The sequence below is a fragment of the Dipteris shenzhenensis genome, chromosome 9 (genome assembly GCF_047967505.1).
Source record: "Dipteris shenzhenensis isolate YYH24624 ecotype China chromosome 9, Dip_SZ_1.0, whole genome shotgun sequence".
Lineage (NCBI taxonomy): Eukaryota > Viridiplantae > Streptophyta > Polypodiopsida > Gleicheniales > Dipteridaceae > Dipteris > Dipteris shenzhenensis.
This window is the reverse complement of record NC_141604.1, coordinates 52,014,864-52,041,539: the sequence shown is the minus strand read 5'-3', so window position 1 is coordinate 52,041,539 and position 26,676 is coordinate 52,014,864. Positions and strand designations below refer to the sequence as shown.

Here is a 26,676-nt window from a genome sequence, read left to right as displayed (position 1 = left end):
AGTCTGCGCAGCTGCAGAAGCCTCCAAGTGAGGCCTAAGGCCCCTTATATTCCTGCTGTTGCAGGCAGCAACCAGCCCGTGTGCTGGTTGCCTATGATGCCGGCGTGAGTCTCTCTCTTTCCCCAGCCCTCCTACCTCTCACTGCCCCTTGTCCCCTCAAATCGGGGGCTCACAGGTGGGCACAGTGAGTTTCTAATACTTGATTATAATTAAGAGGCTTTGACCAAGGGTCGAGGCACCTTAATTATAGTCAAGTCTCTCCAACCGAAGTTGGCACATCTTGGTTAACCGTAGTTAACCCTCTTGGCGATAAACCAAGTCTCCTCGATCGAAGTTAGGCTTACTCGACCAGAGTCAAGTATCTTCGACCGTAGTCAATTCTTTGACCACTAAAAGAACTCTTTGACCATAATCAACACATATGAAAACTCTTTAATGATGATCAGATAAAGGGTCAATTGTAATTTGACATAGGATATTTACATTGTGGTGACACTATACATATCAGATTGCTCCTACCGTCATCTTCACTGATAGTTAGAGTGCTTTGGTTGTTGTACAGAATCTTGATCTTTTTATGAAGGCTCTACCTCGACCTAAGTTTGAGGCTTTTCGGCAAGCTTTAAACTTAGCTCCTCTTGTGATTTGATCTGTTGTACTCTGTACAGTCATAGGTAGCTATATCCCTATAGGATGTTCTTGTGCAACCATGACATTAGATATCGAGATATCTTGAGCCATGTCTAGGGTACTTCACCCCATACCATGGAGAGGCGTTTTTTTCTTTTTTCTTTTTTTTCTTTTTTCTCTTTTATTTTCTTTGTAGATTTTTGATCTTTAGAACAACAAAAAATTCTAAATTTGTATGATTGGACTCATTCTAGTCTTACAAAGGTATACTTCACCCCATACCATGGAGAGGCGTTTGTAGGCCATTCTATTGGCTATTCATAGGTGCTACTTATTCCTTGATATGTGCCATGTAGGACTAGCTACAGTTAGTTAGGACTCTTGGTACAGTTACATGTACCACCTAGTTCAGTTAGGACACTTAGTCATTTAGGGCATTTAGCCCTAGGGTTTGTCATATTGGCTCCCTCTTGAGCCTCCATTCATTGTAGCAGCATTTTCAATACAGCAGCTCGGTTTTGGTTTTCTCCCACTCATTTCTGAGATTCCATTGATTGCCATAGCCAACATTGTTGCTGGTCTATAAATTGCTGTATCAGCTTAGTTTTCTTTTCCATCATTAGTTTCTGCAGTTCCATCATTTCTGCCATAAAGCCCTCAAGATAGCTGGAAAGGGGCACTAGGCATAAGGCCCTTGCAGCTAAAGGCAAGAAGCCTACCCACTGCGTATGAATGAGTGCATGTTAGATTTTCCTATTGACTCATTCGTATTGCTAAATCAAATGGTGATTATGAAGTTTATAACTGGTAGTTGGCCTGTCAAAAATGAGTACATGCTGTTATTATCTAATGGATGTTGTATGATAATGCTCAAAGATTGGGCATCCATTTGAATGATAAAGGGCAGCAAGAAGTTGGGAAAGTGTTCTTGCACTGTCTAAAGATGCTATCTTGCCCTTGCCCAAATTCTTGGTTTTTCTCAAATAAAATTCTTGAGATGAGCCAAAAATAAAAATGTTGAGTTATTGCAGACAGGGTAGATTCCTGATGTGGAGAGGTTGTCACATTTCTTTTGGGGGCTTTGATATTAAAATTGTAAACGAATGAGCGTGATTCATACATATGTTAAGCTAGCTTGACATCTAAAGTTCAATTTTCTCCTAGTTTGTAATTCACAATATTCTATCAAAGTATTTGAGTAGACTACACATTCGTTTCATTTGGAATTTTCTTATTACAGTTTGCATTGTTTGCCAGATGTGTGAGGTTTTGATACCTGTAGTGTTGTGGATAATTTTATTGTAAATATCAGCAAGTGTGACTTCAAATACTTTTGGTTGAACAGGATTATAGAAGAAATTGGCTTAAAGCACCCAGAACATATACCGCTGATGGTTCCTGTACTTCTAGCCTTGCTACGGGATGATACGCCAGCTGTTATCAGATGTGCTATTTCAACTGGCTCTAACTTATTCCGGAATACATTTGAGCAAGTTGCTTTAAAAGTATGACACGGTTGTCAACTTCAAATGCAGTTAAGGTTGTGTTTCTAGAATGTGGGGTTCTTTCTGAATATTCATTTGCAGATCTTCCTGTAAATGGGGAGAAGGTTTAATAGGTAAGGGCAACACAAATCTCACTTGAATCTTGGAGCTCTAAATTTGTCTTCATCTCTCTTGTGAGGTTTTAGGGCATTTACTCCGGACATGTGGACAAAAGGCTTCATGATGCTTGGCTCTGGATGATCACTCTGAAGGATTGTATCTATCCAGCTGCTCAACAGGTCCTCTATTCAAAATTATGCTGATTTTCCTTCGATTTATAGCTGCACAGTGTCGGTACTTGCTGCTTTACATATAGTTGTATACGGATCTTGTGACTTGAAGATGGTATTGAAAGTTTGGTTTCTACCATGCTGCAGCATAGAAATGACGGTGTACGACTACTGGCAATAAAATTTGTAGAAACATCCATTCTGCTGTTTACACCTGATCCTAATGGACCTTCTCAGCCACCACCTCCACAAGAGAATACAGACGGTAAGTTTTGTGCTCACGAGTCAGGTATTCCCTTTTGCAGCTGATATGGTACTGAACTATGATTTCCTGTATAAACAGGACGGGTATTCAATGTTGCTTGGATAGTTGGAGGACATCCAGTTCTTGATGCTGGAGGGCTGGGGCAGGAAGCCAGTAGAAATTTGGCACTATTGCTAGATCAACTCCGAGCACCAGAGATTTCAAAGCTTCCTGGTCCTGTTGCCATTGTGCTTGTCAACAGGTTAGCTGCATGCAGAGCGTCTTTGTAACTACTCCACTATGCATGCTTATGTGAGATGCGGCTAATTCAATGCCAATGTGTGATGTGCAGTTTGGCCTCCATAGCTAGACGAAGGCCATCCTTATATGGGCGAGTTCTCCCTGTCTTGCTTGGACTTGGGCCCAACTGTGAGGCCATAAAAGGAGGACAAGTGGCCAGTGTAGTGCATGCTTTAAAAAATGCATTCCTTTCTCTGCTCAAGTGTACACATTTCGGAGCTGCACCGGTAATTGCTAATGACGATGTAGGATGCCCTCCCCTGGGATTCTAACCTAAGGTTATGTATATGACAACAAATTAGTGCTCTCCTCTGTATTGGGAGCTATAAAGTTGCCGTTTTTAGATTGTGGATTTTTTTCTAGTGGTAGGCAGCTCAATCTGCTTCATTGTTGTCTGTGGTTTTAGATCTATGGATGATTGAGATTGATTTTGTTAAATTGTGTTGTCTAATGGAATAAGGAAAGATTGATGAATCTGTTCGTAATAGCAGGAGAAATGTAAGCCCTGGAGGCAATTGTTGTTTAATTTGCTGTATTTTTAAATTTACAATAACAGTAGCCCCAACTTGGTCATACGCAGTGGCGTGAACGCCTGGTTTCAGGCTTGAGAGCAATGAATGCAGGGGACGTGGCTGAAGCGGCCGTACGCCAGACAGACAGAATGCTGAGAAATGCTGAAAAAGCACGTGCATTTCTGGATTCACGCTCGAACAAGGTTGGTGTCTGTCTGCTGTCTTCTGACTACTCCTTTGAGACTGGCATTTGTATGCTTGTTCTGTTTTGTGTTACTTTTGTATGCCAAAGTTGGAGGGAATGAATATTGTTTTCCATGCAGGATGAGAGACTGCAAAGCTCGTCCTTTGTGGACCGCAAAAGGCCTCCACAGGAGAATGGAAACCTAGCTGGTGATATGGATGACAGCTCCGGCAAACGTGTCCGGGCCACTCCCAGCGCCATGCTTGCAGGACAACAATATTCACAAACAGCCACTGGTTCTCAAGACCCCGGTCCATCTGAATCATTTGGTGCTTCCCTTGATAGTGAGCTATCTCCATTGCAACAAATGATTGCCATGATAGGAGCATTAGTTGCAAAAGGTGAACGAGCAGCTGCATCTATCGAATTGTTGATCACAAGTCTTCCACCTGACATGCTTGCTGATGTAGTTATAGAGAACATGAGAAATTTGCCATCAAGCCCGCCCATAGTACCCTCTACTGTCAACAACACAACTGTAACTTCAGGTTCAGCTTTAACCCCAGGGATGTCATCCAGCAATGTAGGGGCTTTGAATCCTTCTGGACAGTCAACAGCTTCTGTTTTGCCTCCACCAGATTTGGCTCCTGTCCAAGCAGCATCAGATCATCGACGTGATCCTCGCAGGGTAAGAGAGCTTTCCAAAATTTGGAATAAATCATCTACTTGGTTGCATGTATGTAAAAATTTTTTTTGATGTTTTTGAATAACTTCATTCCAAAATTTGGATTGAGATTATCTATCTCCAGTTTTTACAAATTTTTGAAGAAGCTGACTTCATATAATTTCAGATTTCCCTTTTATGGATTTATATTATCTATGATATTTGGTTTTGATAGATCATTCACTTCTGAATGTGATGTTAGGACCCGCGACGCATGGATCCTCGCCGGGTAGCTGTGCCTGTTGGTGTGCCTCAAGCTTCATCTGGGGTATCATTGATTTCAGTGAAAAGTGAAGAGCCCGCTGTGGAGTTTCCTAGCACTTTAAGTAATTCAACCGCAGCTATAGTAGTGAAGAGTGAGAGCTTCACACTCTCGAGTATTAGAGAACCCCAACCAAGTGAGCAAGTAAGTGGTATACCAGGGATCAGTGAAACTACGCTGAGCGAGGAACCTTTAAGTATATTGGAAGAACCCATGATCGGTGATGTTCCCACACCACCTGTAACAGCTGTAGAAGCCACTTCAACCCAAAATATTGCTATATCTTTGTCAACAATAGCAGTTCCCTCCCCTGTACCGTACGCATCTGGTCCTCCAAGCACGGAAGAGAAAACCCAGTCAGTTATACTATCAGATGCTATGGATACCACAGGAAGCCAACCTATAGTGCCTGCCTTATCTGAACCTGCAATATTGGCTACATCTGATCCTGCTGAACCTAGAATTGATGTGCAAAACCTTGGTGCTGCTGCTGTTGCAGCATCAGGAGCTACAGTGCAGGTTTTATCTGCAGCCATGCCGGTTGTACATCTTGATGCGGAACAGCAAATGGCATTATGGAAGGTGCTCCTGATGCGCATCTTGGAAAGCTATAAGCTAGTTGGATCTGCAGGAGGAACTGAGTTGCGTATCTCACTTCTAGCCCGTATTATTGCTCAGGTATGCAGCCTTAGCCTTTTTTATGCAGATTTTGAAGCTACTATAATTACTTATTAGCATGATGTGTATGCGATCCTTCTGTGTATTTCTGATTTTACTTATAGGGTTTTTTTTATTGCAGTCGGATGGGGATGAAGAAGCATTGAATATTCTACTGAAACATATTCTTTCAGACTATCAAAACCATAAGGTATTTGGTTTGTAGAGTTCAATAACATTCTATTTGTGCATGGGTTCTTTCTGATTTTACTGCCCCTCCTTGAGGAGGGTGTTAATGTCAAGAAATACAAATGTTTAATCAAATTTGGCATTCATCTCTCATTGTGTGCAATTAAAGTTTATTAAACAACTTTTAGTGGAACCTAAGAAAGGATAAACTTGATTTCAACATGGAGTTTTTGATATGTATCCTTTGCTTTCAAGGTCAAGCCAACTTTTTAACTTGTTTTTCTCAATTTGGGCCATATTTTCGTTCAAATTTCATGATGTGGAAGATAACGAGGGATTACTTTGGAATGGAAATGTTATGGCAGTGACAATGAGGTGAGGGCTCAAGTGATGCAATCAGTTCATGATTCAAGAGGGAACCCTCAATGAGGGCAAGCTTGGGGCATGTCGAGGGGCGTCATTCCACCTAAGGCTTGGATAAGGGGAGAAATGCAAGAGTGTAATGATATCTGTTGTGTAGGAATAGGTCCTTGACGCATGGTTCCTAGTGGTGGGTTGAGAGAGCACCCTTGTAGTTTGTGACTTATGAGTTTTCAAATTGGAGTATGTGAAGATTGGAACGATCGTTGAAGTCTTGATGAGCTATGGAAGATCTTCTGACAAGAAATTCCAAAAGTTTGTCGAAGCAAGTTTTGATAACCCAAGCAGTCAACGCTGAAAAAAACTGCCTTGATGGTTGGACATTTAGGTCAATTTTCGGCTGTTGATTTAATTGAAGTATGTGAACTCTTATTAATCCTTTCTCAAGATCATATTTAGTAAGGGATAGCTCATCTTCCTTCTAAGATCTGTAACTTACAAAAGTCTGATTGGCATCGATGGCATTATTGAGATGTCTGTGGTCCCATGAGGACTCTTGCATTGGGTGTTTATCTCTATTATGTCACATTTATTGATGACTACTGAACCTACACTTGGGTTTATGATTTGAAGAAAAAATAAGATGTGTTTAAGCATTTTCGACATTTTGTTGCGAAGGTTGAGAATGAAACAGACCTCACGGTTCAAATTCTACGCACAGATAGAGGGAGGGAGTATATGTCTCATGAATTTGAGGCTTATTTGAAAGAGAAGGGCATCACACATCAGCTTACAATGAGACTTACTCCTCAGCAAGATGGCAAAGTTGAGCGGAAAAGTCGAACTCTTGTGGAGATGGATAGATGCATGCTTACAAGCAAAAAGTTGCCTCACCGGTTTTGGCTTGAAGGTCTCATGTGTGCCAAGTATGTTTTGAATTAGGCTCCCACTAAGGCTTTGAGAACAAAAACTCCTTATGAAGTTTGGCATGGCAGAAAGCCTTCAGTGGCTCATTTTTGTGTCTTTGGATGTGTTGCCTATGCCCATGTGCCTGTTGAGTTCCGACATAAGCTGTCCGACAAGGCAATTAAGTGCATATTTGTTGGGTATAGTGCAGAGAGCAAAGGTTATCGTCTCTACAACCCTGCTTCACGTGAGATTTTTGTTAGCAGAGATGTTATCTTTTCAGAAGATTCAGTACATACACAAGCTGAATTTAATGTGCTTGCTTCCTCTACATCAGATGATGTTTTTGAAGGTATATTACCTCTTGCTTTGGAATCTTCAGCTGATATGCCTTCTGAAATTCAGGATATACAGCCAGCCCCTCTTGTTCCACATGCCCTGATTCAGCCCCAAGCTGATCCCGTTCCTCCACAGGCAATGGATAATGTGGTTGGACAGGAAAGGACAGAAATTCAAGCTGCCAAATCAGTTCCTCATTGGCTGCTCCAAACTCTCAAGGAGAGTAAGCTTGATGCTCCTTTGCCTGGCAGAGTTCGTAGTGCATCCAGACATGAAGAGGGGTCACATTTTGTGGATTCAGTCTTTATTGGTGCACTTCTGGATGAAGAAGAGCATGACTCTTTTGAGGAGGCTCACGATAATGCGCATTGAATGAATGTCATGAAGGATGAGTTGCAGTCCATTGATAAGAATCAGACTTGGAATCTTGTGGATTTGCCACCAAGGAAGAATGCTATAGGTACCAAATGGGTTTTCAAGGTCAAGCGAAAGCCAGATGGGTCTATTGATAGGCACAAGGCAAGGCTGGTTGCCAAAGGTTATGCTCAGAAAAAGGGCATTGATTATGAGGAGACTTTTGCTTCTACTTCTAGGATGACTACTATGAGGTTAGTGATTGCAATGGCTGCACATTTTGATTGGCGTGTACATCAGTTGGATATAAAAATAGCTTTTCTTAATGGAGACTTATTGGAAGAGATTTATGTAAAGCAACCTTCCCGATTTTGAGGTGTCAGGTGCAGCCCATAAGTATGCAAGCTGAAAAAGGCTTTGTATGGGCTCAAACAAGCTCCACGAGCTTGGTATTCGAAGATTGATGCCTTTTTGACTAGCAAGGGCCTCACTAATAGACCAACTGAAAATACCCTCTAGATCAAGAAGATGGGGGGGGGAGGGGGGGTATTTCGGTCATCATTCTTTATGTAGATGACATGCTGCTCACAGGTTCTAATGAAGGAATAATTGCAGATTTCAAGGCTGAGTTGAGAGCCACATTTGATATGTCAGATTTGGGCATGCTTCATTTCTACTTGGGGATCCAGTTCATACAAGAGAGACGTGGCATCATTATGTCTCAATCCAAGTATGTGCAGAAGCTTTTGGATCGGTTTAGGATGCATGATTGCAAGCCCATAGCCACTCCCATGGAGCCAGGACTGAAACTTACTATGTATGATGGAGGAGAACCGGTTGATGCCACACTTTACAGCTAGGCTGCTGGATGTCTCATTTTTTCAATGCAATACTTGGCTTGATATTTAGTTTACAGTTTCACAAGTGAGCAGATATATGCATAGCCGAAAGACTTTGCATTGACAGGCTGTAAAACACATTTTTCCTTACTTGCAAGGCACTAAGTCTAATGGCTTGACGTTTCCCAAGGGGGCGACTTGCAGATGCGTGCTTATAATGACTCAGATTGGGCTGGAAATTATGACACAAGGCCGTCCACTAGTAGTAATTGTTTCTTTTTAAGGATGCTTGCATTTCTTGGTTGAGCAAGAAACGCTCTACAGTGGCTACCTCCTCATGTGAAGCTGAGTATAGAGCAGCTTTTACATCAACAGTTGAGTGTGTTTGGATGCATCGTTTAATGGTTGATCATCTAGCATTGGAGGGTCCTTCTCCTATTCTCACTGATAGTTAGAGTGCTAATGCAGTTGCCAAGAATCCTGTGTTTCATGCTTGCACGAACCACATTGAGGTTCATTATCATTATGTGAGAGAGTTGTTGCATGCAGGGGAGATCAGTATGACACATGACAATGTTGTAGACATCTTCACCAAAGCACTTACACGTGAGAAGTTTGAGGCATTCCACAATGCTCTAAACTTATCTCCTTTTGGTGATTGATCTTTTCTCCTTGTACATCATCACATTGGTACTGCAGGGGGTGTTGGGATTATCCCCATAATTCATGGCGGTGACCAATGTATGACTAATAAGTGGGTTAGGGACACTTTTCCCTCATTAGAGGTTTTTTTTCCTAACTGCAGCTAGGATATCTAACTACAGTTAGTAGTTAGTGTTTGGGTTAGTTAGGGTTTTGTCACTTTGACAAAACCCCTAGTTTTGTATGTTGTTCACAATCTCTTGCGAGACAACTGACATTGCTCTCCTTCATGCTCAAACCCTTTTGCTCACATGCCCTTCACCTCCGGAGTGTCGATAGAAACTCAGTACGAAGACTTTGTATAAACAGATGCTCAAGTATGTGTGTGTGTGTGGATATGTATGTGTGAGAGCATATTTTTATACTATGGTCTACACCCACTGTTGGGCGCCGATTACATCAGTAGGGATGTCATAGTAGCTAGTCCCTACTATGCGTGATGGAGTTTATGGTTTTCAACCTTATCAGTGACTATCAGAAACTGCACTATGTTGTGTTTTTAAGGGATGAGTTTGGGAATGTTCCTGGATTCATCTAGGTATATAGGTTTTGATGTGCATTACCTAGTGTGCATGCCAGATATCAAGGTAATCATGCAGAATCTAAGTAAAGATTCAAAAGATTTGTGGTGGCTCCGACGACTTAATCCACCTTATTTTTAGTATGTTCTCCACTCCTCATGTTGGTATCATTCTTGATCCATTTTGTTCTTGTTCTTTGAAATGTGTTTACTTTGACTGTTGTTTCTGTCTTGGTCATTTGCATGCAATTCCAAGGTTTAAGTTTTGGAACGGGTCTATTGTTGCAAAGTTGTCTTTACCCACTACATATTGTACATAGTGATAAGTAGTGCACATGCATTAGAAGGCAACTTCAAGGCCAAGTAAGTTTGCTGTGCGATCCCTTTTCCCGCCCCTCTTTGTGTTTCTTCTTCCTGCTGGTGAACGAGATGTTCTTGTGGTTTCTGGAGTTGGGTTGATGACACCGTTTTTTGTGGCTGTTTTGTAGGGCCATGAGCTTGCAATACATACTCTATACCATTTGTATGCTGAGAAAAAATCACATGAGGATGATGATCCTGACGCTATAACAGCTGCTTCAACAGTATATGATAAGTTTCTAATTGCTGTGGTAAGCTCTAATTGTCCTGTATTTGAGGCACTTTGTAGTGTCTTGTGGAAGGTTGATTGCTTCCTTTCAGATGGGTAAAATTATGGCTAGGTTTCGACAATGCTCTGTGTAGGCCAGAGTAATTAAATGATGGTTTGATTTTGTAACTGTAGTTACTTGTATTGAATATGATTGGCATTTCTTTTTCAGGCAGAAGGTTTAAGGGATACTCTACCGCCAGCAGACAAGTCCTTGAGTAGGTTGCTTGGGGAGGCTCCCGCTCTTCCTAAGGTTGCCTTGCAACTGCTGGAAGCCCTTTGTAACCCAGCTATTGGGGATAAGGAAGTCTTTGAGCCTCCAACTGTAGATCGAATCACTCAGGGTTTAAGTGCTGTTTGGAGTCTTATCTTGCTACGACCTCCAATTCGAGCAGAATGCTTAGACATTGCCCTGCAGGTGTTCTACTTTTCTTTCCCTTGATCTTCTATGGGTGTGGTGTTCTATTCCTCTTGTGCAATGCATGAAGAAATATTATTTATGTTGAAAATTGATTTTTCCAGAATGGTAAAGTAGAGGGGTTTTAAGTATATGTAAATGCAATAGTCAATGTTTATCAATCCCTATGAATAGAAAGGTTGAAATGTGCCACTTCTTCCTATTAGATAGGATAGGAGGGATATGTTTGATGATTAGAAGCAGTGCTGCTTTGAAAATGGATAGATTGAGGGCAGCCAATTCTTTGTGATAGATGATCAGAACATCATATGGTTTGCCGAATTCTGGGTTAAGTTTATGGGTAATACGGCTGCTTTGCAGTGTGCAGTGCATGAGCTTGACGAGGTGCGAGCAAAGGCTATCCGTCTGGTACACGACCTTATCTTGGCTTTATTTAATGTAGGCTGGACTATATATCAAATATTTGGACTCCTTCAACAAGATGACCATAAGAGTACTGTTTGCGTTTCTTTCATGTCGATGTAGGGGTTTCAATGCTCTTGAAAGTGTTGTATAGGGGCATTTGTCTGAATACATGGCATGCAGATTCACGTTAAGGATCCAGGTTGTTTGCATATCGAATTTTGCAGTAGTAGCTAATTTAAGATATGCTTGAATTGTGTCTTTCAATGGCAGGTTGCCAACAAATTGTATCCTCTTAGTTATGTTTCTCAAAGCATTGAAGAGTTTGCAACCAAGATGGTACATTCTGTTGTTGAAAAGGGGTCTAATCAAGATGGGCAAAAGGAGCCCGTGGAAAGTGTGACGTTATCTCTTGAAGCACATACTGAACAGGTAACAACGCACAGCTCGTCAAAAGAATTTCTACAACAAAACACAAAAAAAAGAAAAGAAGAAGAGAGGAATATGACAAGAAAGAGGAAATGGGTTTTTGGGGGGGGGGGCTCTTTTCCTTTTTTGTCAATGTATGTAAGAGATGTAGATATTCAAAATCATAACGTATTCTAACAACATGTGCGTCAACAATCGCTGTGTTTAACAGGAGGAGTGGTCTTACTTCATGCTTGTAGATCAGAATCTGAAATGTAAAGACACAAGAAATGACCCTATACTGCACATTGGACCCAATCACCTTGGGATATGCATATCCCCTTCTCAAATCCACTTTCTTGATGGATTTGAATGCTGTTTCCTTATGTCCATTGTTTTCTAGGCTTGCTTCTGTGAGTCATGTGGCATGTGTTTAAAATGACAGTTTCGCTTATCTTGCTTGAACAGGTTCAATGCATGCAGCCAACGTGTATTTGGAGGATTCTAACAATGATATAAAGCTATAGAAGTAATCTTTTTTGTAGCCGAAAGTGCTTGAAAACAACATCTAGCATTGCAAAAACTATGCATGGAACAAACTTAATAAGATGGATTAGTTTCCTTACATGGGCTTGCATTGTGTTATGCTTGCTGTGCCCTCTGTGGTATTCTCCCCGTTGTATTGAAGACTGGAATTGCAAGTATAAAGAGACAATGTAAGGAGGATGTAGAATTCTGGAATCTGAGCACGATATGCATAGGCTTAGGCCATAGAGACTCATGCAAAGGATGCCAAAGTCTAGAGCAGGAGGAGTGGAGAAGCAAAAAGCCAGAGCACATTTTGATAAAGAGCCCGAAGGATTAATATGGACCCTTTGTGTATGTTGGACCTGAAAACCCCCTTGTGTATATGGTTACCCCAATGAAGAACAGCCCTTAACATGCACCTCGCCTGTATGGAAGCAAGGGTGAATCCCTGAGATTAATGGAAACCAAATCAAAGGACTAATTTTGGACATAAATCACTAATGCACCTAAGCTCCTTGTTTCAAGGATCGATGGAAGAACTATGACCATTTGAAGGAATACCTAGGGGCAAAACTCTCAAAGAACAATGGAGTGTACATCCAAAGTTTCCAAAGGCAATAAGGACTGGTGAGGGAAATTTAGGAAGATGTCCTGCACCAAAGTCAAAAATTGCAAAGATTTGGAATGTTTATATTACATAGTGTAATAACAAATATGCAGGATCTCGAAAGAGGTGACTGAGAAAATATGCAAAGCTCTCCAACCATACCATGTAGATCAGAGTGCTTCTTATCCTCGCAACAACAATTGTGTACAAATCACAATAGGACAGAGGGCCTATGTGCTCTTTGTTGCCATTCTCTTGATCAGCCGTTCTTTAGCTTTTCTTTCTCATTTTGGAATGATCTGTATGATATTGTTATTATTGGGTCATAGAAAGAACGCTTGTTCTCCTTTGTTGGTAATGCACCTCCTCAATTAATGTAAGTACTTTTATTTATTTTAAATCTTTTCAACTAGGCTACTGATGAAGGACTAAACTCAAGAGCTATTAGTGGGGAACAACTTGGTGCTGATGCATTGGTTTCTGAGGAGGATCAACTTAAAACAAGCAAAAGCCCTGTGTCAGTACAGGAGGCACAGCGATGCATGTCTTTGTATTTTGCCCTTTGTACCAAGGTATGATCTTGTATTAAACCTTCAGTTATTGCCAAACATTAACACTGTTACTCTTATTTCTAAGCATTATGAACTCCATCTTATGCATAATGTGCAGAAAAATTCTTTACTTCGACAAATTTTCACTGTGTATGAACATGCACCTAAAGGTGTGAGGCAGGTATGTGAATTAAGATGACATTTTGCTAAAGTTATATATCTTTGAATCCATTGTTGATTTCTGGGGTAACGTTATGAGTAAATGAAATATGTTGATTGATACTAGCAACAAAATAACAGTATGCTTTGATTTACTTGTCTACATCATATGACATTTTATTGAATGGTTTTTGGATGCATAGTGTTAGCTAAATTAAAGCAGAAAGTGTGCTCTCTCTCTCTCTCTCTCTCTCTCATTTACTCAAGTGTTTTTTCTCTAAATTTGGATAAAGCATATAAGTTTAGCTTTTGATTGATCAATGTGATAGTTGAAATGGGCTTAGTAGGCTAGGAATTTTTAATCGAAACTACAAACAAAATAACATAATGCCATTTAAGCAACGCATTGAGGATTTATTTGTCGAATTGTTTAGATATGTGAATTGCTAGCATGCTTTGCAAACCAACTATGTTCCATGCTGTTGCAAAATTCAATTGGTGAAGTAAAGTATGAATTCTGCTCCCTTTTTTCAAATTGCATGAAGCATGAAGTACAGCTTCTCCTTAATTCATGTGATCCTGAAATGAGATCATAGGCTCCCAGCCTCTCCTTTTCTCCTACAAGCCCTTTTCTTCCTGATCCCTCTGTACTCTCTCTGATCTCCTACAGTAAGAGGAAGAAGAAGGTTATTTAGAACTATCAATATCAAGGAAAGTTCATTTAGGAGCAAAAAGCATGGAAACAGTGTATGTATGGGATATTGACTTCAAAAGTAGTTGGAGATTAATCTCATCCTATGGATTTAGATGTTCTATACAGCCGAGCAGGCCCTCAGGGAGAGTTTGTTTTTAGGCTGATTTGTAATTTTGCACACATTGCACTTATACACTCCCCTCGAATGCCCTCTTTCGTGAAGTCTTTATTCACGAGCCATGAAAAAGGGGACTTCTCTCTGTCCCAAGTTATCAATCTTCCTTTGTAAATGGGGATACAGAAATTCTTGGCAAAATGATCTCCCTGCCATTTTATGCCATTGAGAATTGATGTAAGCCATGCACTATCTTGTGATAGGGAGATTGTGTTGTTGTAAAATGTCAGCCCCTTTTGCCCATGAACATAGAATGCAGACCTAGTCTTAATGTTATAGAAAAAAAATGAACTTTGTGCAAGTTCAATAAAGGTCTAGCTTTCTATTCGTGGAAACAGAGAAATTATGACTTACATTGCAACTATATTGTGTGGTGGATGTGATTGTTGATTGTACTTATCTATTGGCCTGTGTAACAGGTTGGTAGCCGGTTTGGATCAATTGTGTCAATAGGTGTGCATTTGCACTAAGCAATCAGATTGAGCTATTAAGTGAGCATAGTTTATCTTAAGCCCAAATTGCCGAGTATGCTTGCTTCAGGATTCTCTTTTGTAGGATAAAAGGGAAGCCTGGGTGCTTCAAGTTTACAATACCCTTTTTTTTTTTTGGGGGTGAAATCCAGACAATTTCATTAACAGAAGTTGTCTCCAAGGAGGAGAGCAATTACTTCTTCAGAAAACTTGCATATAGCCCTTCCTTGAGTCACTCCAGCTCAATCAATCTGTACCAGTCATCATGCAACACAAGATTTCTTTTGTCTATACCAAACCAGGAAGGTTGAGCATTGAGTAAGTTGATTACAGTTGCAAGTTGCAATGTACTAAACTCATGTAAGTTGTAGTATCCTACGTAATTTGAATTTTGAAACAGGTAACTTTATAAATTGTTATCTATTGAGCACCAAGAAAATGTATCCAAATTGCGTCTTTTGTAGTGTTGTTTATGCTCTTCCATCAAGGGGCAATTGCATGTGGCTTGCCTGTAATATAAGGGATTATTTGCATCATTTTTCAACCACACGAGATACCCATGGTAGGTTTCTTTTGTCCTCCATCATAAGAGCAATAGACTGCAAGGGGTCCACACAATCTTTGGATACTTTTGCTCAAGCATTGCTTCCATTCTTTTAACAATGGTAGTTTATATCAGCGATAAGTTGCGCTACCTAATCTACCCGCACCTCTTTTATGGCTGCCTCATTGTGGTTCCAAATTCACTGTCTTGTGATATGAAGGCCATCATGCGATACATTGACCATTTGACCTAGAGGGCTTGGCTGGTGATTGTAGGATGGGGGAGGGATCATATCTCTGCATATTTCTCCACTAGTCCCTTGGTAGGCCATGAAACCCTTTGTATTGCATGGAAACTCCTTGTACGACCACATCCCTTCCGCAAAAAGTGAGCTTGAACTCGAAGGGCTGATCCAATTAATGTCTCTGTGCAAAACTTAAATATTGTCTTCTTTGTGCCCAAATTTCTCAAAGGAAACAGCGTCTTGCCACATGCCACGCCTTGTGCTTCCACTTCTCGTGGCTATGATGGGCAGTGGGAGAGAATGGGCTGAATTTTTAAGGGGAAGACTAGAATGGAGTGGCCGTCTAAAGTTCAAAAAGTGAGCCCGGCTGAAAGGAAGCAAAGTGGGAGTGATATTGGCGGGAGTCATGACAAAATTGTCGATTTGGAGTGCAGCCACTGACGTTATGCTCAGTTTTGAGTGTTTGCGGCTCTCTATGGGAGTTCTTGAGAGTATTTCGTGAGTTTCCAAGGTCTTCTTAGTGATATGGAGGATGGAGGATAAGAAAATAGTGAGAAATTGAGGTGAGTTGAGGGGATAGAGAGCTAGATTTAGATGCTTGTCTGGGAGAGACTAAAATGAAATCGTTTAGCCTTCACAAGTAGTTGTAGCTTGAACGAAGAGATTTTGGACTACTTTTGAATTAGTGCTAGCCTTCGTCGTGGTTGAGTCTGCCCTTCACCTATGGAGTGTTGACAGAAACTCATTATGAAGAATTTGGGATTTGTATGTGTGAGAGCATATGTTTATACAATGGTCTACACTCATTGTTGGGCGCTGATGTCGTCAGTGGGCTGCCGTGCATGATGGACTTTATGGTTTTCAACCTTATGAGTGACTATCATGAGATTGAAACTGCACTATGTTGTGCATTTAGAAGATGAGTTTGGGCATGTTCGTGGATTCAAAAATACGACCTCCAAACAAAAGCGCCTAAGCACTTCTTTGGCTATGAAGGGAGTGAGTACTTAGTTCAGTTCCACAGTTGATGTAGGCCTTAAGTTTGTTATTGAAGTCTCTTTTGCTGTTCTTGAGGAAGTACAAGCTCTAAACTAAAGCTTCCAAGAATGAGGCAGCAAGTATGAGTGAAGAACATGTGAAAGAAATGGGCCAAAAGAAAGAAGGTAATGAGAAGAAATAGCTGGCTGTGCAAAACAGCCAGCTTGGGCTGCAAATAATCCAAGAGCACCAGAGGCAAGACAAGGTAAGACCAAATGGGTGTAGAGGGATGGTGAGGGATGAAGGATGAAGAGCAAGGAGGCGGGCAGGGAAAGGCAAAATAAGGTGGCAAAAACAGCCCATACAGTGCCATAGAGCCTTTTTTGTGGCCTGCCCTATTGCAGAAATGACAGCTCGTTTTGCGTGTTTGCAGAAACCTTTTGGTTAGAAAGAAACATGTGTGTTGTGATTCTGCACAGGTCTTCAGAAACACAATGATTGAAGTGCGGGACAGCCAGTTGCTCCACCCTTGTGGGCATATCCTCAACCTTGTTGTATTTGCCTCCTCAGTGGCATCCTCAAAGTGTCGTTCTTGAAGTCCCTGGCTTCCATCTGCTGCAAATGTGGTTAGCTGTGCATAGACACTATCTCTCATGAGCTGTCTAGTGATGCCAGAGCCTTAACCTCTTCCGGGTTGGGTGGAGGTCAGCAGGAACCTTGCAAGATCCTGGCCTCAAGACCATCATAGGGGGAATCTGTCAGAAAGAGAAGAGTGACAGAGCAAGAAAGCTGAAAGTCAGTTTGCAATAGATGAAGTGGAGTAATACAAGAAGAGGGAAAGGTTTTGTCTAAGTGACAAAACCTTATCCTTCACTAACCGTAGTTAGTGAACTAACTGTGATTAGGGGAAAAAACCTCAAATGAGGCAAAAGTGCCCCTAACCTACTTATTACATTTCATTGGTCTCTGCTATAATATAATAATAATTCTAAACCCCCTTGTAGTGCCAATGTCATGTACAAGGAAATGATCAATCACCAAAAGGAGATAAGTTCAGGGCACTGCGAAATGCCTCAAATTTTTCACGTGGAAGTGCTTTGGTGAAGATGTCTGCAACATTGTCATGTGTCGACACACTGCAACTTCTCTTTGACATAGTGATAGTGAACCTCAATGTGCTTCGTGCGAGCATGAAACATAGGTTTCTTTGCCACTGCTATAGCACTCTGACTATCAATGAGAATCGGAGGACCCTCCAATGAAAGATGAAGATCAGCAAACAAACGACGCAGCCGAACACATTCAACTGTCGCTGTGAAAGCTGCTCTGTACTCAGCTTCACATGAGGAGGTAGCCACTGTAGATTGTTTCTTGCTCAACCAAGAAATGCAAGCATGTCCTAGAAAGAAACAATTCCCACTGGTGGACTGCCTAGTATCATAGTCTCCAGCCTAATTTGAGTCACTGTAAGCATGCATCTGCAAGTCACCCCCCCTGGGAAACATCAAGCCAAAAGACTTTGTACCTTGCAAGTAACGGAAGATGCGTTTTACAGCCTGCCAATGCATAATCTTTAGGCTGTGCATATACCTGCTCACTTGAGAAATTGAAAACTGAATATCAGGTCGTGTATTGCAGAGATAAATGAGGCATCCAACAGTTTGGCTATAGAGTGTAACATCAATTGATTCACCTGCATCATGCATTGTAAGCTTCAGCCCCAGCTCCATAAGAGTGGACATAGGCTTGCAATCATGCATGTTGAATCTGTCCAAGAGCTTATGAATATACTTGGACTGAGACATAACAATGCCACGTTTCTCTTGAATAAACTAGATCCCCAAAAAGTAATGTTACAAGCCCAAGTCTGATATATCAAATGTAGCTTTCAATTGGACTTTGAAATCTACCATTACCTCCTCTTTTGATCCGGTGAGCAGCATGTCATCTACATAAAGAATGATGACCAAAATATCCTCCCCATCCTTCTTGATGTAGAGGGTGCTCTCAGTTGGACTATTGTGCAGCCCCTTGCTGGCTAGAAAGGCATCAATTTTTGCATACCATGCACGTGGGGCTTGTTTCAGCCCATACAAAGCTTTATTCAGCTTGCATACCTGATGTGCATTTCCTGAAATTTCAAAGCCCGGAGGTTGTTTGGCATAAACCTCTTCCAACAAGTCTCCATTAAGGAAAGCTGTTTTAATGTCCAACTGATGATCATTCCATTCAAAATTGTTAGCCATTGCTATAACCGACCTGATGGTGGTCATCCTGGATGTAGGAGCAAAAGTCTCCTCATAATCTATGCCCTTTTTCTGAGCATATCCTTTTGCAACCAGCCTTGCCTTGTACTGATCAATGGATCCATCTGACTTTCTTTTGACTTTGAAAACCCAATGTGTACCTATGGCATTCTGGTGGCAAATCCACGACATCCCAAGTCTGATTTTTATGAATGGACTGCAATTCATTGTGCATGGCATTCATCCAATGCACATTATCCTTTGCTTCTTCAAATGTCTCAGGTTCTTCCTCATCAAGAAGAGTACTTGCATAAGTTGATTCAATTGAAAGAGCTCCCCCCCCCCCCATGTGCCTTACTGCACTACGAGTCCTGCTAGGCAATGGAGCTTCAAGCTTACTCTCCTTGAGAGTCTGAAGCAACCAATGCGGGACGCTTACTCTCCTTGAGAGTCTGAAGCAACCAATGCGGGACTGTTTTGGCTGTGTGTATCTCTTGAATTTCTTGCCTGGCAACTTCATCCACATCTTGAGGTTGTACTAATTCAGCTGGGGGCTGAATCTGTACATGTGGATCTAGTGGAGGTTGCTGTAAATTCAGAGTTTCAGTGGGGGAACCAAATGCTATAAGAAGCATCCCCTCAAACCCATCATCTGAAGAGGCTGGAATCTGAAATTCAGCATGTGTATGTGCAGAATTTTCAGAGAATATAACATCTCTACTAACAAAAATCTTGTGTGTAGTAGGATTGTAGAGACGATAGCCTTTGCTCTCTGAACTATATCCCATAAAAATGCATTTGAGTGCCTTATCTGACAACTTGTGTCTGAACTCCACAGGCACGTGGGCATATGCAACACAACCAAAAACTCTGAAATGGTCCACTGAAGGCTTTCTCCCATGCCATGCCTCATAGGGAGTGATTGTCTTCAAAGCCTTTGTAGGAGCCCGATTTAAAACATAGTTGGCACACATGAGGCCTTCCAGCCAAAACCTGTGAGGTAACTTCTTACGTGTGAGCATGCATCTGTCCATTTCCATGGCGGTGCGATTCTTCCGCTCAGCTTTGCCATTCTGTTGAGGTGTAAGCCTCACTGTAAGTTGATGCATGATGCCTTTTTCTTTCAAAAATGTCTCAAATTCATGAGACATATACTCCCCCCCTCGATCTGTTCAAAGTGTTTGTACCTTGAGTCCTGTCTCGTTCTCAACCATAGCCACAAAGTGTTTCAAATATATAAACACTTCTGATTTTGCCTTAAGACCATACATCCAAGTGTAGTTCGTAAAGTCATCTATGAATGTAACAAAATAGAGATAACCCCCAAAAGCAGGTGTCCTCATGGGACCGCAGACATTACTGTGAATAAGCTGTAATTTTCGTGTAGCTTTCACTGCACCATCCTTTTTGAAGGGAAGTCTATGCATTTTGCGAAGAATGCAGCCTTCACATGCATGAGGAGGAGGCGACTCCAAGGGAGGCGATGCATCAACCATATCGTGCCTTTGAAGTGTCATTAAGCTACCATAGCTCATGTGCCCATACTTGACATGCCATAACTCCCCATTCTGCATCACAGCAGTGGGAGTGCTAACTGATAATGCAAGATGGGATCTTTTTTCATATATATCAAGCTGAAAAAGACCGTGATACAAAGTGCCAGACAACATCAAAGCATAGTCATTTTCTTTGTCTCTGATTGCACACTTGTCATCATAAAAAACAACCTGAAATCCTCACTCAATAGAGTGAGGACACTGAAAGCAAATTCTTCTTTATCCCTGGCACATAGAGGACATCTGAAATTTTGAAATCGGTGCCATCAATGGATGCGAGAATAATGTCTTTCACTCCACACACTGAATAAGAATAATTATTCGCACAAGTTCCATGCACTTCAATTATTCTGGAAATGCTCTCCAATGTCACACACACACATGCAAAACTTGCCAATGTCTGCAATGTCACTCAAAATGAGTCCAAAATTGCCTGCAATAGTCCCAAACTGCCAAATTGCATCAGAATGCCAAAAGCCCCAATTTCGTCAGGGAAATTGCATCCAAAAGAGGGCAAATTGCTTGAAAGCCCCCCAAGAATGCAAGAAATTGCTGTGAATAGCAAAAAGCCCCAAATTTTTGTAAGAAATTGCAACTCAAAAGGGGCAAATTGACTGAATGCCCCAATTTGCAATTTATTTGCAAAAAGAACCAAATTCTACTGCCTATGTGTGCAAATGAGCACACCCTCAATCCCAACTTCACCAGCTTGAATCCACAACCAAACAATGGCTTACTGCACAAATGCCTGACAAAGATAAAAACACCTGCAAGATTCACCTGCAATGAGAACTCTCCAAATGAACAAGGCACCTTTTTGCAGAAAGACTAGAACAGCCCGTACAGTACGGACTGTACGGCAGTACGGACAGCTAACGAGAGCTGTACGGCCCAGCGTAGGCACGGTTGATTAGAACAGTATGGATTACCGTACTGTTGTACGGCCTAATACACATTGATGGAGGAGCTGATGGAGGAGCTGTTGCAGGTATGTATGGAAGAACTGCTGGGAGCAGTACGGACAGCGCAAGAAAGCATGTGTACGGACTGGAGCATGTGTATGGTCAACAGTACGGTAGTCTGCTGTCAGTTGTACGGCGCAAGTACGGCGGGTGTACGGCACATGTACGGCCAGCAAACTCCAAATCTGTACAGCGTACAGATGTTGTACGGCTGTTCACGGGCGTTGTACGACATGTTTTGGCTGGAGCTTCATCGTTAGTACAGGCATACGGACAGCAGCGTGGGCTGCTGTATATCTGTACGGAATCAGTCCATACAGATTGTACGGATGGGAGCTGCGATCAGGGTGCTTGGAGCAGGAAGAGTTTGCGGGCAAGGAGCAGGGAGCTGGGCAGGAAGCTAGGAGCAGGGTCTTGTTGCTCTGATACCAAATGTTAGAAAGAGAAGAGTGAGATAGCAAGAGAGCTGAACGTCAGTTTGCAATAGATGAAGTGGAGTAATACAAGAAGAGGGAAAGGTTTTGTCTAAGTGACAAAACCTCATCCTTCACTAACCGTAGTTAGTGAACTAACTGTGGTTAGGGGGAAAAACCTCAAATGAGGGGAAAGTGCCCCTAACCTACTTATTACATTACATTGGTCACTGCTAGAATATAATAATAATTCTAACAGAATCTTCTCTCTTTCATGCTGGCCATTGTGTAGAAACACAAATGATGCATCATTTTCAAACTGATAATTCACAAATGCTACAATCACATTGTACTTGAAGATGTAGTTATATACTTAAAAGCATATGGCCATACTGTAGTAACTTATTTCTTCTCTTTCCCAAGCACCAGTTATGCATGGTTCTACTTTTCTGGATTTCATTGATAAATTGTTCAATGCTGCGATGAACAATAAAGTCTTGTTATGTTTTGAAACATTTTTCTTTGAGTTGCATTTTTCTACACTGTCAGATTGGTTGAGGGAAATCAGGTGCTAGTCAGAGAGTAAACGTTTTCATCATCTTCTGTGCAGGCAGTTCATCGGCATATGCCTGTTCTGATCCGAACAATAGGCTCCTCTTCTTCAGAACTTTTGCAAATCATTTCTGATCCTCCTGGTGGCAGCAAAAACCTTCTTCTTCTGGTCATACCTTTTCTGTTATTTTAAACTTACTAGTGTGGGAACGTTTCTTAAGGTGGTTGTTTCCGTGCATGAATAGAAGAGGTTAGAAGAAATTGTTGAACTTCATGTAATCACGCTAGGCTTTTCTGTATGGCTCAAAAGTTATTTTGTTTTCAAGGCTCAGCTATATCCTGTTTTGATTTATCAGGTGTTGCATATATTGACGGAATCTAGTACACCTTCCTCTGAACTGATTTCTACCGTTAAGCAGCTTTATGGGACCAAATTAAAGGTACTTTGTATTTGTAGCCAGATGTTTTCCCTCTGCAAGTATAAAATTCTATCTAACACTGCACTTAGTGTTGCTTTTTATTGTTTCGATCATCTCAAAATGTAAAGGCTTGTAAAAATTTTGTTTGATATTGTCTGTGCAGGATGCAAGACTTCTAGTGCCAATCCTATCATCTTTGTCAAAAGATGAGGTATAAACATTTTCTAGGTTAACTTAATTTGTATCTGCATTGTTACTGCAAGTATGAATTTTGTGTTGTACATCCTACCTTCTAAGTTGTTTTGTGATTTTTCAATTGCTGCTTGAAGGTTTTACCCATTTTCCCGCACTTGGTTGCATTGCCATCTGAAGATTTCAAAGCTGCCCTAGATCGGATCCTCCAGGTCAGAACTAGCCTTTGTACTACTGGAATTAAAACAAAAGTTTTCTCATGCTCTTGGCAATCCCCTTTGCTGGAAGGCAGGAACTGGCGAAAGTTTTGTTGAAATATTTTCACTCAGAGAAGGTTTCTGTTACTTTTTCCAGGGTTCAGTACATACTGGTCCTGCATTGACACCAGCAGAAGTTCTGATTGCAATTCATGGGATTGACCCAGATCGGGATCATATACCCCTGGCAATGGTATATTATCTGAACCATTTTTGTATCTTGTAGATAAATTTAGCAGTTCTCTAGATCTTAACAGCTACTGAAATTGTCTGTAGGTTAAGAGGTCTGTATATTAGATAAATGGTATCATGCTACCTTAATTCCTTACACTAAGTAAAACACATCTGTTATAGGTTACTTTTTATAAAAATGTTTGGTTTTAAATTTGTCTAAAGTTGCTTGTTGTCTTTGAAAAAGTAACAGTGCTTTTATCAATGGTAAAACTCAACTTGTAGGCAGTCTATCCCAGAGGTTCTGTCTCAGGAAACAATTTAATAATTTTTGCTTCTTTGAAAGAGAAAATCTAAAGAAGAAGTCCACTCTGTTCCGCACTCCAGTCGTTATATCTTTGAGATTTCATCTTTGGGTATGTTTACAATCAAAAATCGGCGAGAAGCTTCAAAACCCCCCAACAACCCCCCCCCCCCCCCCCCCCCCGGCCGCCGTGCAGGCGCACTGTGTTTTTCTTGTTTCCCAAAATTCTCGATTTGGAAGATCAGTCTTATGAAAGTATATTTGTAGATAACTTTGTCTGATCCACTTAACAGCATCACAGAGGAAATATGTTGTCTGACAAAGTATAAGATGTTTGTTGTCATCCTGCTTCAAAGTGTATCCACTTGCTTGGTAACTATTTCTTTTTGTTTTTCAATAGTATGCTTATTAAGAAATGAAATGTTTTCCTACTGTTCAGTTACGGACAATGGGGACTAGGTCTAGCATTTGAGGGTGGACCCCCTTGCTTGGGGTTATGGGCATTAGTGACCCACAAGAGTGATTGCTTCTCTTTGAGAGGGACATCTGGAAACCACACCCCACCTGAGTACCCAAACATGGGACCAATCAAATGCACAGATTGCATACTGACCTTGGAACCATTCAAGAGAATGTTCCCTGAGCTTTGGGTCTGGGCCTGGCAACATGCCAAGAGTAATGGAGATACAAGATAAGACGACAAACAAATGAGCTGAGTATGGCTCAATTATGACCTTAGAGTACGTCAATAGATAGTCCAAGCTGTTAGGAACCCGTGGGTGCGATCAGAATTGAATTCTGACAACTTTGAAATTTAAGGGTTTTTGGGAGTGACGGAAACCCCGTTTCCTAATGTTCAAAATTGGGACGTTTCCGAAACTTGGAAACATTTTGGAAACGAAAAATCTACAAGTGCGCCATAAGAAAAGCCAACAAGGGCAGATATTGAAGAGATGATGGCAGGATCTTGCATTATCGTGGTGGGTGCATAGTGAAGGCTTTAGAAGTAACACTCCACTTGGAGTACATGGGTGACGATTAGTTCGTCAATGCACTATACGATCGCATCTTCAAGGATCATCTGCTCCATGCCCTCCAAAAATCCAATTGCTTGACCATTGATTGGTCGGAGCTCTCCAGTAATTGCATTTCAAATAGATTGCCTGTCTCAATCCATCAACAATTGGATGGCATGTGCTTTTTATGATTGCTTGGTGATCTTGCATGCACGCTTGCCTTGCACACACGTCTAGCTTATATGGTCCATGCCTTTTTAAGTTGCTAGCTTCAGTATGTGAGCAGAAATTGACATTATTCAGTCTACCCCTGCCGTTTCCTATTAATTTAAATGGTGTTTGAGAAATGCTTTAAAACTACCAGTTTCCTGCAACTTTGAGAATTTCCCCTTGAAGGTAAAGCGGATCTGGTTTTTGTGTCTTGTAATAAGATTTACTTTTGCTTTAGTGATGCTCACTTGCACTCGCATGTGCATAATCCATCTAGGTGTGTCTGCAACCGTTATTGCTGCAAAGGGAATTACATCGCTTGGATAATATTCCAAAAATAGAGTTAAGGAAAGAGGCATCATTGCTTAACTACACTGTTACTGCTTACTTGTACCTATTCACCCAGGTTTGTTCGTTTGCCAATGGCTTTTGTATCACATTTTTGTATGGTGCGAATGTAGCTTCGCTGATGTCCTAGGGTTAGTTTTATTACTCTTTTCCATAGTTTCTACCATGGCATTGTATTAAAAGCCTTCTCAAAGTCTACAAAATCAATAGAAGAATGCGCTACTCTTGCTTTGGCCTCCTCTGCTACCTCTTCGTTGTTGACTGAATGGTCCATTGTGGAATGCTTTGGTCCAAACTCTACTTGTGACAGCGTCCTAGCCCCATTAATCTCAGCCTAATTACTATGTTTTTGTTCCAATGGGAGAAGTCAAACTACAAGTTTGAGAATTTTAATCTTTCTTCATATTTTAATTTCGCAATCTTAAAGCATGATTGTGTGTTGTTTACTTAATCTTCAATGTGCTTGCATCATCATCAACTTGCAAATCTGCAAGTAGCAAGATCCAAAAGATCATAGTTAAATTGGAGACCTAGGAGTGAAGTCAAGGTACAATCGCAACTTGTAATTGTAACTTGGTGCGTCATGTTCATTCGTATTGTTGTAGACTTGTATATACTTTTGTCTTGGAAACATTTTTTCCGGAGGGATGAACTTTGCGTGTCTCGTCAACAACCTTGAGCATGTGTTTCTAGGTTCCCACTTAGAAACGTATCTCATGACATTAATTGAAGCAATACACTCATTGCTGTGTTTTTTGATTCTTTAAGCAATTTGGCAATGAGAGAATAAGTTTGTATAATTAGAGGGAAGTACTTGAAAATCAACGTACAATGGGATTCACTGCCTTCAAATTTTCTTTTCTCTCTCAGCTTATTGTTGATCATCTGAAAATTTGCTTGTAGGTGAAAGAAGCCTGCGCAGTTTGTTTCCAACAGCGTACAGTTTTTACACAACAAGTTTTGGCGAAGGTCCTCAATCAACTGGTAAACTGAGACTCATTGTTTTTTGTAACGAGTTGTTCTTGCACATATTGCTTTGAAGGGATAAGGCTTGTTTTGAAAAGGCTTGCCTTTCTCTTATTTTTTGGGGGTCTTTTCCCCTTGAAAGTGAAGATCTCAAAATTTGTATAATTTTAAGTAATGTTTTGAGGATCAATGCTTTTAAATAGGTGGAGCAGACACCGCTTCCGAAGCTCTTTATGCGTACTGTGATTCAAGCTGTGGGTTCTTTTCGTTCTCTGGTACTGATTTGCACACTCTCTCTTTTTAACACTTATTAGGAATGGGTTTTCTATAGCATTCTTTAGAAAGCAATTTTAAGCTGATCTATGAGTGTCTTGTTAGTGCAGGTGAGCTTTGTGATGGAGATCCTTTCTCGTCTAGTTAGTAAACAGGTGCATCCTCTTTTGCATGTTTATGTTGTCTTCATCTTTTCATATGCAAATGTATAGAGCTTGTCCTTTTATTTTGGAAATTCATACACATGCTAGCCTTTGATGTTGTTCGCAAGCTCTAAAATATATGATGAAGACTGTGAACCAACCTTGTTTATGTATAATTGAGGTTGACACGTTTTGGAGAGTACATTGCAAAGCATTTGGTGTTGCATGCTTTGCCTACGTATATTTTTGTAGGCAGTTAACGTTTACTCTAGCCTTCAATGGCATTTGCAAGTCCTAAAGGTATGGTCCCTGTGGCTTAATTCGTAACTTTTTGACACTTAGGCGA

General features: G+C 41.0%; 1 protein-coding gene across 5 annotated transcripts in view; it reads left to right on the top strand.

Annotated features, from left to right (window-relative positions):
* Positions 1-26,676, top strand: part of LOC147898812 (uncharacterized) — a 49,767-nt gene that overhangs the window by 8,887 nt on the left and 14,204 nt on the right. For 3 of the 5 annotated variants that reach the window (XR_015541558.1, XM_087379421.1, XM_087379420.1), the window contains exons 2-24: positions 1,976-2,135; positions 2,321-2,413; positions 2,552-2,669; positions 2,748-2,910; positions 3,001-3,193; positions 3,529-3,663; positions 3,784-4,332; positions 4,571-5,308; positions 5,430-5,498; positions 9,985-10,107; positions 10,297-10,542; positions 10,903-10,950; positions 11,218-11,376; positions 12,901-13,059; positions 13,157-13,219; positions 22,090-22,200; positions 22,388-22,471; positions 22,614-22,661; positions 22,780-22,854; positions 22,997-23,092; positions 25,852-25,932; positions 26,118-26,189; positions 26,298-26,342. Coding sequence is in view for 4 of the 5 variants with exons in the window: in XM_087379421.1 (XP_087235547.1) it covers positions 1,976-2,135; positions 2,321-2,413; positions 2,552-2,669; positions 2,748-2,910; positions 3,001-3,193; positions 3,529-3,663; positions 3,784-4,332; positions 4,571-5,308; positions 5,430-5,498; positions 9,985-10,107; positions 10,297-10,542; positions 10,903-10,950; positions 11,218-11,376; positions 12,901-13,059; positions 13,157-13,219; positions 22,090-22,200; positions 22,388-22,471; positions 22,614-22,661; positions 22,780-22,854; positions 22,997-23,092; positions 25,852-25,932; positions 26,118-26,189; positions 26,298-26,342 (3,628 nt within the window). In the remaining variant the exon portion in view is untranslated. Of the gene's footprint in view, positions 1-1,975; positions 2,165-2,320; positions 2,414-2,551; positions 2,670-2,747; positions 2,911-3,000; positions 3,194-3,528; positions 3,664-3,783; positions 4,333-4,570; positions 5,309-5,429; positions 5,499-9,984; positions 10,108-10,296; positions 10,543-10,902; positions 10,951-11,217; positions 11,377-12,900; positions 13,060-13,156; positions 13,220-22,089; positions 22,201-22,387; positions 22,472-22,613; positions 22,662-22,779; positions 22,855-22,996; positions 23,093-25,851; positions 25,933-26,117; positions 26,190-26,297; positions 26,343-26,676 lie in introns of those variants that run through there. The other 2 variants (XM_087379423.1, XM_087379424.1) reach the window with 2 other exon arrangements.